The 12,952-nt window shown below is 41.1% G+C and overlaps 1 protein-coding gene across 2 annotated transcripts in view; it reads left to right on the forward strand.

Moving 5' to 3' along the window:
* MYO10 (myosin X) overlaps positions 1–12,952 on the forward strand; it is a 216,367-nt gene that overhangs the window by 133,644 nt on the left and 69,771 nt on the right. For both annotated transcript variants that reach the window (XM_032627992.1, XM_032627991.1), the window contains exons 11-19: positions 1,161–1,279; positions 2,230–2,376; positions 3,436–3,536; positions 3,648–3,714; positions 4,233–4,325; positions 4,744–4,812; positions 5,753–5,835; positions 7,974–8,082; positions 10,442–10,522. In XM_032627992.1, the coding sequence (XP_032483883.1) occupies positions 1,161–1,279; positions 2,230–2,376; positions 3,436–3,536; positions 3,648–3,714; positions 4,233–4,325; positions 4,744–4,812; positions 5,753–5,835; positions 7,974–8,082; positions 10,442–10,522 (869 nt within the window). The remainder of the gene's footprint in view (positions 1–1,160; positions 1,280–2,229; positions 2,377–3,435; positions 3,537–3,647; positions 3,715–4,232; positions 4,326–4,743; positions 4,813–5,752; positions 5,836–7,973; positions 8,083–10,441; positions 10,523–12,952) is intronic.

Genomic DNA, 12,952 nt, shown 5'->3' on the forward strand with positions numbered 1-12,952 from the left:
GCTGTGTTCTCATGTTTACTAAGAAAGAAGGACAGTGGGCCCAATAAGAGGAAATAGAAGCGACAAGAATTGGATGTAGGAGAAATGTTATGAATCAGGCATAAGTGTTGCCATAGCTGTTCATGGTTATTGAAGGCTGCCATAGTGGAATGGTTAAGACCATTAGTTTTCAAGCCAGAATGATTGGTTCGTAGCCCAGCTCTGCCACAAGCTGTTTCCTTGGGTTACTTACCCCTTCAGTACTTGTGACTTCTCATCTGTGATGTGCACGACAGAGATGTGTTGTCAAGATTGAGTTAATAGACACATAACAATATCAGTTATCATTTTCCTGGAGTGATTTATTTTTTAAACTTTTCTGATAGATGCAATGGATAAGGGCATGGAGGCTGGGAATTGGATGAGTTGAAGTTGAAAGTAGCCCTAGAGTTGTCCAGGGCTGCAGGCCTGTTGTTCTCAGACGTTTGCTCCCAGTGCCTCTTAATAACTTTAAAATCACAGAGAATTCCGAAGAGCTTTTGTTCCTGTGGGTCATATCTGTTGATGTTTACTGCATTAGAAATTAAAACAGAGGTAGTTTAAAAAAAATTAATTTGCTCTAAAATAACCATAATAAACCCATTGCATATAATACAATAAATATCATCATTTTCTTTGAAAGACCATCTTCCAAAACAAACCAAAACAAATCGGTGAAGAGTGACATTGTCTAACGATTTTGTAAATTTTTACAATATCTGATGTAACAGAGGACAGCTGGATTCTCCTGCTTCTGCCTTCAGTTTGTTGGGCTACCTCATGTCATGTAGCCTCTGGAATATTCTTCTGTATACTGGTGAGGGAATGAGAGTGAAAAATCAAATAACATCTTAGTCTTATTATTGAAATAGTTATGACCTTGCAAACCTCTTGGAGGTCTTGGGGAACCCGCCTCGGGGTCTTTGGACCATACTCGGTCCAAGCACCAGGTTCTTTGCTGTAAACCTAAGACTTATTAAAGGAGTGAATAACCTACCAGAAGAACGTGTGTCCTATAGGTCTTGCCTGAGGGACTTAGGAATATTCTCTGCTTTACTGTGTCGCTCTGTGGAGCTGGCTTTGCACCCATTTGGGGGTCCCATGGCCTGTGTGTCCACGTTTGCCTTGTCCTTCCTCCCCAGCCTTGGGCAGGTCTGCAGAGTTACTTGGGCTGGACCCGGCACAGCTCACAGACGCCTTGACCCAGAGATCCATGTCCCTCCGGGGGGAGGAGATCCTGACGCCTCTCAACGTTCAACAGGTAGGCGTGTGGCCCTCAAAGCAACTTTTAAAGATGCTCCTGGGTCTGCAGATCTGTGGCTTTGATTCGAATAAGTAGCTGCAGTGAACCGTTTGAATGAGTTTGGCTCAGGATCAAAATAAAGAAGACATCCACACTGAGGGGGGTACACAAAGTGGTTCAGTTGTCTTCTTAGAGACGGTGTAGCAGAGTCGTTAGGAGAAAGGGGCCTGATGGACATTTCCCGAGTTTGTGTCTTGCCTCTTCAGCTTATTATATTTTGTTCTTGGGAAATTTATTCACTGTGCCTCAGTTTCCTTCTCTGTAAGACAAGGGTAATTGTACCGAATTCATAGGATTCTAGTAAGGATGATAATAAAAATATATATGCTAAATGCCTCATGCCTGGTGCAGAGTAAGAATTACATAAACATTAGCTGTAATAATAATAATTATTATTATTATTAATGAAAACAGTGCAACAGTATGTTGTATTACTTATTTTTGCTTCTGCTACTGCCTTGAGCCTCTTATATGCGCTAGCCCATCTCACAGCTGTTTCTTGACTGGGTAGGTAGAAACGCTAAGCATGCCGTGAAGAAAACTTTTATGTGTACAGAGTGAAATATGAGAAGATGATAATGAGAGAGGTCAGGTCTTAATTATCGTTTGAAACCTGATAAAATTTGTAGCTGTGGGTTCAGATCCTTTCTTACAACTCAGTCTATAAATTTGAATTCGAAAGCCTGACTTCAAGGACTTCTTGGTGAATCGTGCTGTAAAGTGAATAAGCAGGCTCCAGGTTACCCTTTCTTTAGACAGCTGTGTTATCCTAGACGGTATTGACTTACTTGACGTGGGGTGCACAGATGTTGAGTGAGTGTGTCTCCCGAGTGGGACAGGGATGGACTTGCCTGTCTGGGCTGCCCGGGGTCATCTGGGCACCGTGGCCCTGTCTCCTCTCCCCACAGGCAGCAGACAGCAGGGACTCCTTGGCCATGGCGCTTTACGCACGCTGCTTCGAGTGGGTGATCAAGAAGATCAACGGCAGGATCAAAGGCAAAGATGACTTCAAATCTGTCGGCATCCTTGACATCTTTGGATTTGAAAACTTTGAGGTATGCTTCCAGCGAGTGGGATAATCTTAAGCAAGCCTCTTGAAACGAACATTGATATGTTTCTCTGCAGATTTTTTTTTTTTTTTTTTCCGGTACGCGGGCCTCTCACTGTTGTGGCCTCTTCCGCTGCGGAGCACAGGCTCCGGACGCGCAGGCTCAGCGGCCATGGCTCACGGGCCCAGCCGCTCCGCGGCACAGAGGATCTTCCCGGACCGGGGCACGAACCCGTGTCCCCTGCATCGACAGGCGGACTCCCAACCACTGCGCCACCAGGGAAGCCCTTTTTTTGCCTTTTTAAAAAAATGTTTTATTGGAGTATAGTCGATTTACAATGTTTTGTTAGTTTCTGCTGTACAGCAAAGTGAATCAGTTATACATATACATCTATCCACTCTTTCTTAGATTCTTTTCCCATATAGGTCATTACAGAGTGTTGAGTGGTGTTCCCTGTGCTCTACAGTAGGTCCTTACTAGTTGTCTGTTTTATATATAGTAGTGTGTATATGTCAATCCCAATCTCCCAATTTATCCTTCCCCCCCTTTCCCCCATGGTTACCATAAGATTGTTTTCTACATCTATGACTATTTCTGTTTTGTAGATAAGTTCATTTGTACCATTTTTTTTTTTAGATTCCACATATAAGTAATATCATGATATTTGTCTTTCTCTGTCTGACTTACTTCACTCAGTATGACAACCTCTAGGTCCATCCATGTTGCTGCAGATGGCATTATTTCTTTTTTTTTATGGCTGAGTAATATTCCGTTGTATATATGTACCACATCTTCTTTATCCATTCCTCTGTTGATGGACGCGTAGGTTGCTTCCATGTCCCAGCTATTATACGTAGTGCTGCAGTGAACATTGGGGTGTGTGTATCTTTTTGAATTACGGTCTTCTCTGGATATGCGCACAGGAGTGGGACTGCAGGATTGTATGGTAGCTCTATTTTTAGTTTTTTAAGGAACCTCCATACCTTTCTCCATCGTGGCTTGTTTGGCCTTTTTATGTAATAGTCAGGGCTCTAAAGACACTTGTTGAATGGTTTCCTCCCTTAGGTGAATCACTTTGAGCAGTTCAATATAAACTATGCAAACGAGAAACTTCAGGAGTATTTCAACAAGCATATCTTTTCTTTAGAACAACTGGAATATAGCAGGTAAGCACTCATCAAATTCCATTTCAAATTTTTTAAGAAAATGAGCCCTTCCATTGGATAGTTTTGAAGCTATATTTGACTACAACCTGGCCCTTTTTAATCTTTGCACAGAGAAGGCTTAGTGTGGGAAGACATTGACTGGATAGACAATGGAGAATGCCTGGACTTGATTGAGAAGGTAACACACTGTTGAAGAATTGGTAACAGTCCCAAGGGTGTCCAGCTGGGCTGATTCATATTTATGGGAACAAAACAGCTTGTACTAACACGCACATCAAAGATGTGAATGTTTAGAGCACAGTGGACCGTTTGGAAACATACATGTAAATGCGCAAGGTTGCATTTAAATACTTGGCTGCTTCAAACCCATTGTCTCGTTGAAGTCAATATTTTAAGAATCAACAGTGTGCAAACTGGCTTCCCATAGATTTTAAGTCGTCATCAAAAACTTTGCAGTTCCGATAGTGGATTGGCCAGTTGTAAAAGTTTTGTCCACCAAATTGCAGGGGGTTCAGTTTTTTTAGTGTGGAATGAACTAGATTTCTTAATAGTGTGTCTTTCTGAATTTTTCAATCTGAGAAGTTATTATGCCCTTTTGACCACTTACTTGATAGAGAGTAGAGAGGAAAGGAGCTGTAAAAATAAACAGAGCCAAAAACTTCTAATTCATATTTAACCTTTTTTCCCCTCTTCTAGAAACTTGGTCTCCTAGCCCTTATCAATGAAGAAAGCCATTTTCCTCAAGCCACAGACGGCACCTTATTGGAGAAGTTACACACTCAGCATGCTGTATGTCCAAACCTGCCAATTCCTCCTTGTGTCTGAATTAGCACATCTGTGGATTAAGATGTGACACATGACAGATTTCGGTGCTGTTGACCCTACTGTGCCTCCCACAGTGAATTTTTTTCCCTCAAACGAAAGCTTTTCTCTGCTATAACTAAGTGGAAATAAGCCAAAGGCATAGATTGTAGGCTGCTTGCCAGAATATGCCCATGTTTAGCTAGTGTATAAAATTTAACATTTTTAACCTAATGTAATGACACAGACCAGAATTGCCTGGTTTCGATGAAGTGCATCACACGATGTGTCCTAAACCTCTGATAGGTCGTGGGTTTTGCAATTGTTTTCACTGTCAGTTATAGTTATACTGTCAGGAAATCAGTGAGTGAAATTAGGCATTTCTATTTGTTTTGTTTTTTTTTAGAATAACCACTTTTACGTGAAGCCCAGAGTTGCAGTCAACAATTTTGGAGTGAAACACTATGCTGGAGAGGTAACTCCCTTTTTTTTTTTAAATTTATTTTATTGATGGATAATTGATTTACAATGTTGTGTTAATTTCCGCTGTACAGCAAAGTGATTCAGTTATTATATTCTTTTTCCTTTATGGTTTATCACAGGATATTGAATATAGTTCTCTGTGCTATACAGTAGGACCTTGTTTATTCATTCTATATATAATAGTTTGCATCTGCTAATCCCAAACTTCCAATGCAACCCTCTCCCCCTGCCCCCCTCCCCTCCCCCTTGGCAACCACAAGTCTGTTCTCTAAGTCTGTGAGTCTGTTTCTGTTCCGTAGATAAGTTCATTTGTGTCATATTTTAGATTCCACATATAAGTGATATCATATGGTATTTGTCTTTCTCTTTGTGACCTCACTTAGTATGATAATCTCTAGGTCCATCCATGTTGCTGCAAGTGGCATTATTTCATTCTTTTACTACAAATAGTTGAGTAGTATTCCATTGTATACATGTACCGCATCTTCTTTATCCATTCCTCTGTCAATGAATGTCTAGTTTGCTTGCGTGTCTTGGCTATCGTAAATAGTGCTGCTGTGAACATAGGGGGTGCGTGTATCTTTTGAACTAGAGTTTTGTCCGGATGTGTGCCCAGGAGTGGGATTGCTGGATCACATGGCAACTCTCTTGTTAGTTTTTTGAGGAACCTCCATACTGTTTTGTATAGTGGCTGCATCAGCTTAGTGTAGGAGGGTTCCCTTTTCTCCACACCCTTGGAGAGGTAACTTCCTAATCAAGATCCTCGCTGATACTTGCCCATTTGGTATTTAGAGAATAGTAATTTCAGAAGCCAATCATAAATATATTGAGCTAACATCTTGTCGTGGACCCAGCTTTTAAAGGGGATGCTTCTGGCCCGAAGTGATTCTTTTGATCCGTTCCGCCTTCTCTTGTTTATTTTGGAAAACCAGGTGCAGTATGACGTGCGGGGCATCTTGGAGAAGAACAGAGATACCTTCAGGGATGATCTTCTCAACTTGCTGAGGGAAAGCCGGTGCGTCAGTCTTCTCCCCGAGATGTCAGACTGATGTTTGTCAGATGCTTTTAATTCACAAATACAGAAAAAATTAATGTGTGGGCAATTGGTTTATCATCTTCTTCCCCGGGCAGTATTTCATCAAGAAAGTGATCCGAGAGATAGAAAATGGTACCAGCGGTAGTGACTACCATTTAATGAGGTAGCGTTGGAATAGTAAATCCATCATGTTATGCAGGTGAGGAAATTAAGACTTAACAGTGATTAAGTGACTTGCCCGAGATCCCTCAACTAGATTTGATCTGGTCTGCTTGGCCCAGGGACCTAAGATTTTAACCAGTAGGACCTACTGTCTTCATAGCAAGCTTAGAGCTGTGCGTTAAATTGACTTCAGCCTCGGGTGTGTAGGACCCTATGTCTCTCATTAGTGTAAGGGGTATCGAGAGAAATAAACAAGTATTATTCAGCTAAAATGATAGATTAATTACCCATTCATTTATTCATTCATGAATTGTAAATTCACATCATTAAATCAGTAGTTAAGGAAAACATGCTGAAAGTTTTAGTGATTAGTTTAGCTATTTGTATGTATTAAACCAGGAGCCTTCCTATTTTTAGGAGCCTTTGTGAGAGAGAAAGGAGGAAAACAACCCTTGCCTTAAAGTTGTCAATACCTGTATCAGATCCAGCGTGAGTCTCTAACACACATATTTAATATCTAAGGAGGGAAAGCACAATTACTAAAAAGCTGGAATACTTTTAGAATGAAAGTATTAGGTGACCACCCTGTCACTTAGAATTGGGGTGAAGGGAACCCCTCTAAAGTGTCAGCTTAGAAGCTCAGGGTGGAAGTGTTTGATCTTTCAACTTGTTTTAACCCTCTTTTATGAGGATTCCCTAATTACAGCCTGGTCAGCTATTTTTATTTTTAGGTAAGTTTTCAGGCCTGTAAAAATGGCGACGTTTTAAAAATACCATAGCAGGTTACCTATCTCTCAAAGCAGATTTAAAGTGATACATTTAAATAAAAGCAGTGTCTTGAGGTTACCTGGAACATTTTGTTGTGAAAAAGAGCACAGGTCTGGAGACCCGCGAGATGGCCTTTCCCTGGTTGCCGCTGTCATGACGTCAAGTGGTTGTGGAAGTGGGGTGAAGAACGTTGTTTCAGCCCCAGGTTTCTCTCTGTAGAAGGAGGGGCTTGGCCTATTTGCTGCACCTGCTCTCTTTTGCCTTTGGCATCTGTGACGTTTTAATGGGTAAAACTCCAAAGCACTCAAAGCACCGAGAAGTTCAAAGAGCGAGAGTGAAACATCACCCTGGGATGCAAGTGAGAAAGGGTCAAGCAGAAGAGAAGTGATGAGGGAAGTGCTGGCGTTGTCCCCCTGAGGGGCGTGGATGCCCGACCGCCTCATCCCTGGTCCCCGCGAAGGCACCCCCCGACACACACACCCCACCCCGGTTTTATAGCCCAGAGCATCTTCCGTGCAAGGAAGATAAAAAAAAACTTCTGAGAAGCCTTTTACTCTCAGTAGTGGCAGTAGATTTTACAGAACTTTTAAATAATAATAACAACAAACATCAGCACTTAGGATGTGCCAGGCACCACGCTCAGCCTTTTGCCTTCGTTTCCTCATTTCCTTCTCACCCAGGCTGTACAGAATAAATCCTAAAGTGGCCCCCATTTTCCAGATGAAAAAAACAGGCCTAGAGAGAGGCAAGCATCGTGTCTAAGTCACACAACTAGGAAGTGGCGGTGGGAGGGGGGGCTCACTCCCGAGTTAGCATCTTTCCACCTGTTACCTGGTCGCATCTTCGCCACCCTGCGGTGCACGAGACAAACCCCTCCCTTCCACAGGGCGTGGAGGCTGCAGAAGCTCTGCAGAGCTCAGCGGTCCTAGGTGGCTTGTCGCCCTGAGTCATCTTCATCCCAATCCCCTTCTCTTCTGCAAGACTCTGGTGCTCCGAAGCGGCCACGTCTGTTTTCAGTGCCTAAAGCTCTTTGGGAGTGGTTGGTGTGAAATCTTTGTACACTGTCTTAGCTCTTCCAGGCCTTGGTGTGTTATTTTCAGTGGGGAAATGCATTGTGATTACAGTAATCCAGCACCTAATAACTGGGTGTGCACCCCTCACGGCCCTCCTGCTCTCCGCTCTCACAGATTCGACTTCATCTACGACCTCTTTGAACACGTTTCAAGCCGCACGAACCAGGATACCTTGAAATGTGGAAGCAAACATCGGCGGCCCACGGTCAGCTCGCAATTTAAGGTTAGTCTACGCTACTGGCCTGGACGGATCCATCTTTATTGTGATTTTAAGAATTGAAAATAGGAAATGGGTATCTGTGAGGTCTATGAAAGTGTTTATTATTATTATTTTTTCTATCATCCTTTTAAACCAGTCAGGGTTCTAAGAAGAAAATATACTTTTCTTTTTTTCTGAGCCAGATGAAAAAAAAAAAATGTAGATTTTTTTTTTTTTTGTCAAAAATAAATAGCTACTTATTCTAAGCTTACGAAATAGTAAGTCTTCATAAGAAGGACTGTTTGGTCATTTGAGATCACTCTGATTTGTATTTAAAGACTCATGTGCCTATAAAGTATCTTTCTTCCTGTGTCTGGATTGTTTTTATTTTTCCCAGGTATGTTTACAGTATCATAACTAAGAAGAATAACCAAGTGCATGGTTAAACAAGATCAGTGTCATTTACCTTGTCCAGATGTCTAGAATTCAGGGAAAATAAGAAACATTCTTACGTGCATTTTAAGTATGTAAGCCTTTTAGGTAGTTTAGAGGCAGATAACATGAAGACCATTTCTCTAACTTAACTGTTCTGCTTTACCCCCAAATCTTAGCATGAGGGGGAGCTGGAGGCATGTCAGTCAACAGACCTTTATTAAATTTGCCCTCTGGGAGGCTCTCTTCCATTTAGTTAATCAAAGTTGGATGCTTTCGAGGTGGTGGGCGAGTTCTGCGTTAAGGTCTGTTTACAGCATGGTTGGGGATGAGCTGGACCCACAGCACCACGGCTGACAGTGCTGGGCAGGTGTGACCCTTACAGGATACAATAATAATAATAGCTGTCGTTTATTATACACCCTCTATGTTCCAGTCATTGGGCTAATCACTTTATATATGCTACCTTGTTCACTTCTCCCATATTCTTAGAAGTACGTATTACTGTCCCCACTTTATAGATGAGGAAGCTGAGGTTTAGAGAATGGAGGCTTGCTCAGTCCCTCTGAGGACTGAAGCTAGGATTTGAATTGAACCTGGGTCGGTCTGACTCTAAACCCTAGGCTCTTAATCGTCCAGCGGCGTTGTTACATTGTCTTTTTCTAGGTCATTGTTGCCTGGAGTTGTCTTGGAAGGCTTTGTGGATGTTTGGGACTTAAATTGGACTAGGAATCAAGGAAATGGAAGAGAGTGGGCAGGGCTTCCAGGCAGAGACAAAGGCAAGAGGCGGACTCCTGAGTCCGGAATGTGAGACCTGTTCCCAGAGGACGGGACACCTTGTAGGAAGTTAAATGGGTACCATACCAGAGTATGAAGGGCCATGAATTCCAGGACATTCTGTCATCTGTGAGAAATCCTAAAGCTTTCTGAGCACAGAAGTAACTAATCAGTGTAGTAGACAACCTAGTTTCTTCAACAGTAAAATTGTAAGAAGAAAGAAACAGACAAATGGAGACGGAGGGAAAACCAACGGATTAAAATAGACTGAATAGATATAGCAACCAACTACACTACGCCGGGGACCTTATTTGCATTCTGATTTCAAAGAATACGCTATTTTTAACTTATGAAATTCGAGACAGTTGAGTATTTTAAAATGAAACTTGAGCTAGTTGCACCTTTTCACATTGATATTAAGGAATTTGTGTTAAATCTTTTCAGGAATGATATTATGGTTACCTCTGTATGTTTTAAAGTTTTTAGCTTTTGATAATACATAGTGAAATATTGAGGAATGAAATAACACAGTGTCTGGGATTTGCTTCTCTACTAGAAGTGGGCATAATGTGTACGGGGACAGGGATGAGATGAGGTGAGATGAGCCGGCGGCCGAAGCTGATAATGGGTACCCATTACATGCTCTGTCTGCTTTGGTAAATGTTAAAAAATCTTCACAATTAAAAAAAAACCTAAAGAAAAGACAGTAGTATTACAGAAGATTGATCTGCCTGGTGATTTGAAGGAAGAATGAGAGATTTTAGCTCAAAGACCAGTGAGATACTGGTAGAAGCTGTCATTTTGATGGAAATAATTAATTAAGAGGAACAACCAGTGGAGAGTGGATACTTCTCAGGTTTTCTGTATAAACATTGAAATATCCCAAGGTGGTTTTCTTGCTGGTTAACAGAACAGATTTTTTTCTTTCTTTTTTTTTTTTTTAATGATACTGTGTCAAGGAAGTAATAAATGAGTTTTGTATATGTAAAATAACTTCTATGACAATTATAATACCTTTGTTTTATTAGAATGACAGGATTAAAAATGAAAATGCTATTATTCCTCAGATTTATATTGTTTTCTTTTTCTTCTTCCTGATGAGTGCCTAGGGTGCTGAGAAATTTAAAGACATAATAAGAGACTAAATCAACATATACTTTTTCCTTTCTAATAGGACTCCCTGCATTCCTTAATGGCAACGCTAAGCTCCTCTAATCCTTTCTTTGTTCGCTGTATCAAGCCAAACATGCAGAAGGTAAGATACAACCAGACTGACACTGTCTTATTTAAGGACACTGCCTCCTGGTGTGGTGACTCAGAGATTCGGTTTCTCCAAAGTCCTTTCATTATAGATGGTTGGAAATGTATATGACATTATTATAACATAATATTCACTGGAAAAAAAATCCCTTTGTCTTTTGGGCCTATTTGTCTGCTTTTGAATGATGCCATTATGCTTTAGAGAAATCTGGTTTAAAAGAAAACATTGTGAAGCCTTCGCATTTTTATTTTAAGCATTGGTTTGAAATTCTTGGGCAAGCTCCAGAATGGGACATGCCTTCTTTGGAAGGAATGATTGGTGTGTTTTTTGTTGTGGTAGAGCTCTTTTTCATTTTATTTTCTTTTGCTTTATTGTTAAACGTGACAGAGTGTCTGTATTCTAAGTAGTAATGATGGATTTTAAGGACTTTTACTCCTTGGTTGTAACTAACTGGAAGACTCCTGTCGTCGGAGGAAGTTTTTGTGTCTAGGCTCTTGGTTTTAGCTTTTTAATGCCATATCCCGATCAAAAACCATGTGAGTTTTATACAGAGAATCTATCTGAACAAAAAAGATTTAGTATTAGGTGAATGCAGCTGTTGAGTCTAAGGCTAAATGGGCGACTTGCCGTGAAGTGCTGTTAAAAAACTGAAATTATTTCGATTTGGCAAACATCTGCTCTTAGTTACCCCTGTGAAGAAAGGAAATCCCCCAACAAAATAATAATGTCAAGGGCCTCTCATGTGGAAGAACTAGATGCTATCCTCATAAGGGTTAAGATAAGTAGTCTGACCTGAACTGTTTCCCATGAGACTGTTAGGTTCCACAATGCCGCTGTCAATAACTTTGCTGATGCTAAATCTTATTTTTATTTTGTTTACCAGTCACCTCTGACTTAATATTACAGCGATTCCTCACTTAGAGTTTAAGGGTTTTTAAATAAGAACCACAGTGTTGAATTCTGTCTTCTAGAAAGGCAAAACTCAATGAGGGGAGTATAATCCGTTTGGTTTGTTACCTCACTCTGAGGTGCGATGGGGAGAGTTTGGCATCTGTGTGGCGTAAAGTAGCTGAGACTGGGGTTCTGTAGATCTGTGATGACTCGGTGTGCATCGGTTCTGGTAGTTGACATAGTAACTCATCATTCCATTTCTCAAATTTATAGTAAAATGTTTTAGGTTATCACAAAAAAACAGCAACTAAGTTAACAATACATAGCTTGTGTTGACATAATGTTGGAGATTAATAGTTAAACCATAACCATGTACCACGTCAGCTGGCTTATATCCACCTGCTGTGCTTTATAAAACCCCAATGGGCAGGATCTACAAGATGATATAAATGGGCTTTGCGTTTGGGGTCTCCATTCACAGGAGCTGTGTAACCTCTGCCAGTGTTTCTTCTTTTTACAACAGGGGTAATAATACCATCACTTAAAGATGCATGTTTTCCCCCAATTTAAGGTCTTGGGTATTGAGATGCATCTTGCAGCTTTTTGGCGAACCACAGTTTAAGTGGGAACTCTCTTCTCTCTTCTTAGTGGTTCAGTAATTGTGCAGTTTTACAGCCACTGGCACCTTAGATTCAAAGAAATGGAGGGGACCTGCCGGTGCTTATTTATAAGGATAGAAATTTGAATTTTAAAATCTCAGCCCTCCATGTTTTTGTTTTCTCTCTTGGATGGCACGGACTTAGTTTTTCCTTTAAATCGTAATCACTTTTGAAATTAGGCCTGCTTGAAAACGCATCAACAGCCAGGATGTTGAAGAAATTGCCTCTTTTTGATGTTTGTTTTTCCTTGCTGGGACTTGGTTGTGCCTAATTGCTTTGGTGTTTGCATTTTAAAAAATGACCCAAGCCCATCTCTGGTTCCATTTGTGTCGGCTCACAGCCCTTTTCACCTCCTGACCCGTGGCAGGCACTGATTAATAACCTGCCGGCAGATGGGCTGAAGAAGACTTTGGAAAACGTCTTGGTGCCATTTTCAAGGCACCCAGCAAGTCAGACATGAGAACTGACTTGTCTGAGGCCTAAGATGTAGGTGTGGTATTAAGTGCGAAAGGTCTGATTAGACTATAGAAATAGTGGATTACAACTCGCTTAGCAGTCATTTAGCTCCATTGCAAATACTGGAGTGTTACTGGTGATGGTATATGAAATATATGTAAAAAACCCTCATTTAGAGTTTCTTACGACATTTCTTTTGTCCAAAGATAGATGCTTCTAGAAATCTCACAGGGAAAATCTTGCTTGCCTTTACCCAGAGATGGGGAATGTGTATTTCCAGTCTGCACCTCATGCCCTCGTCAGGTCAGATGTTCATCACGGGGGCTTGAGAGGATGTATTCAGATGTACATATATGGAGGTGTTTTGTACATCATTCAGGCATGTAGATCATGGATCTGGGCAGCTTCTAGAGGTTTC

Source organism: Phocoena sinus, chromosome 3, assembly GCF_008692025.1.
Source record: "Phocoena sinus isolate mPhoSin1 chromosome 3, mPhoSin1.pri, whole genome shotgun sequence".
In the NCBI taxonomy this organism is placed as follows: Eukaryota; Metazoa; Chordata; class Mammalia; order Artiodactyla; family Phocoenidae; genus Phocoena; species Phocoena sinus.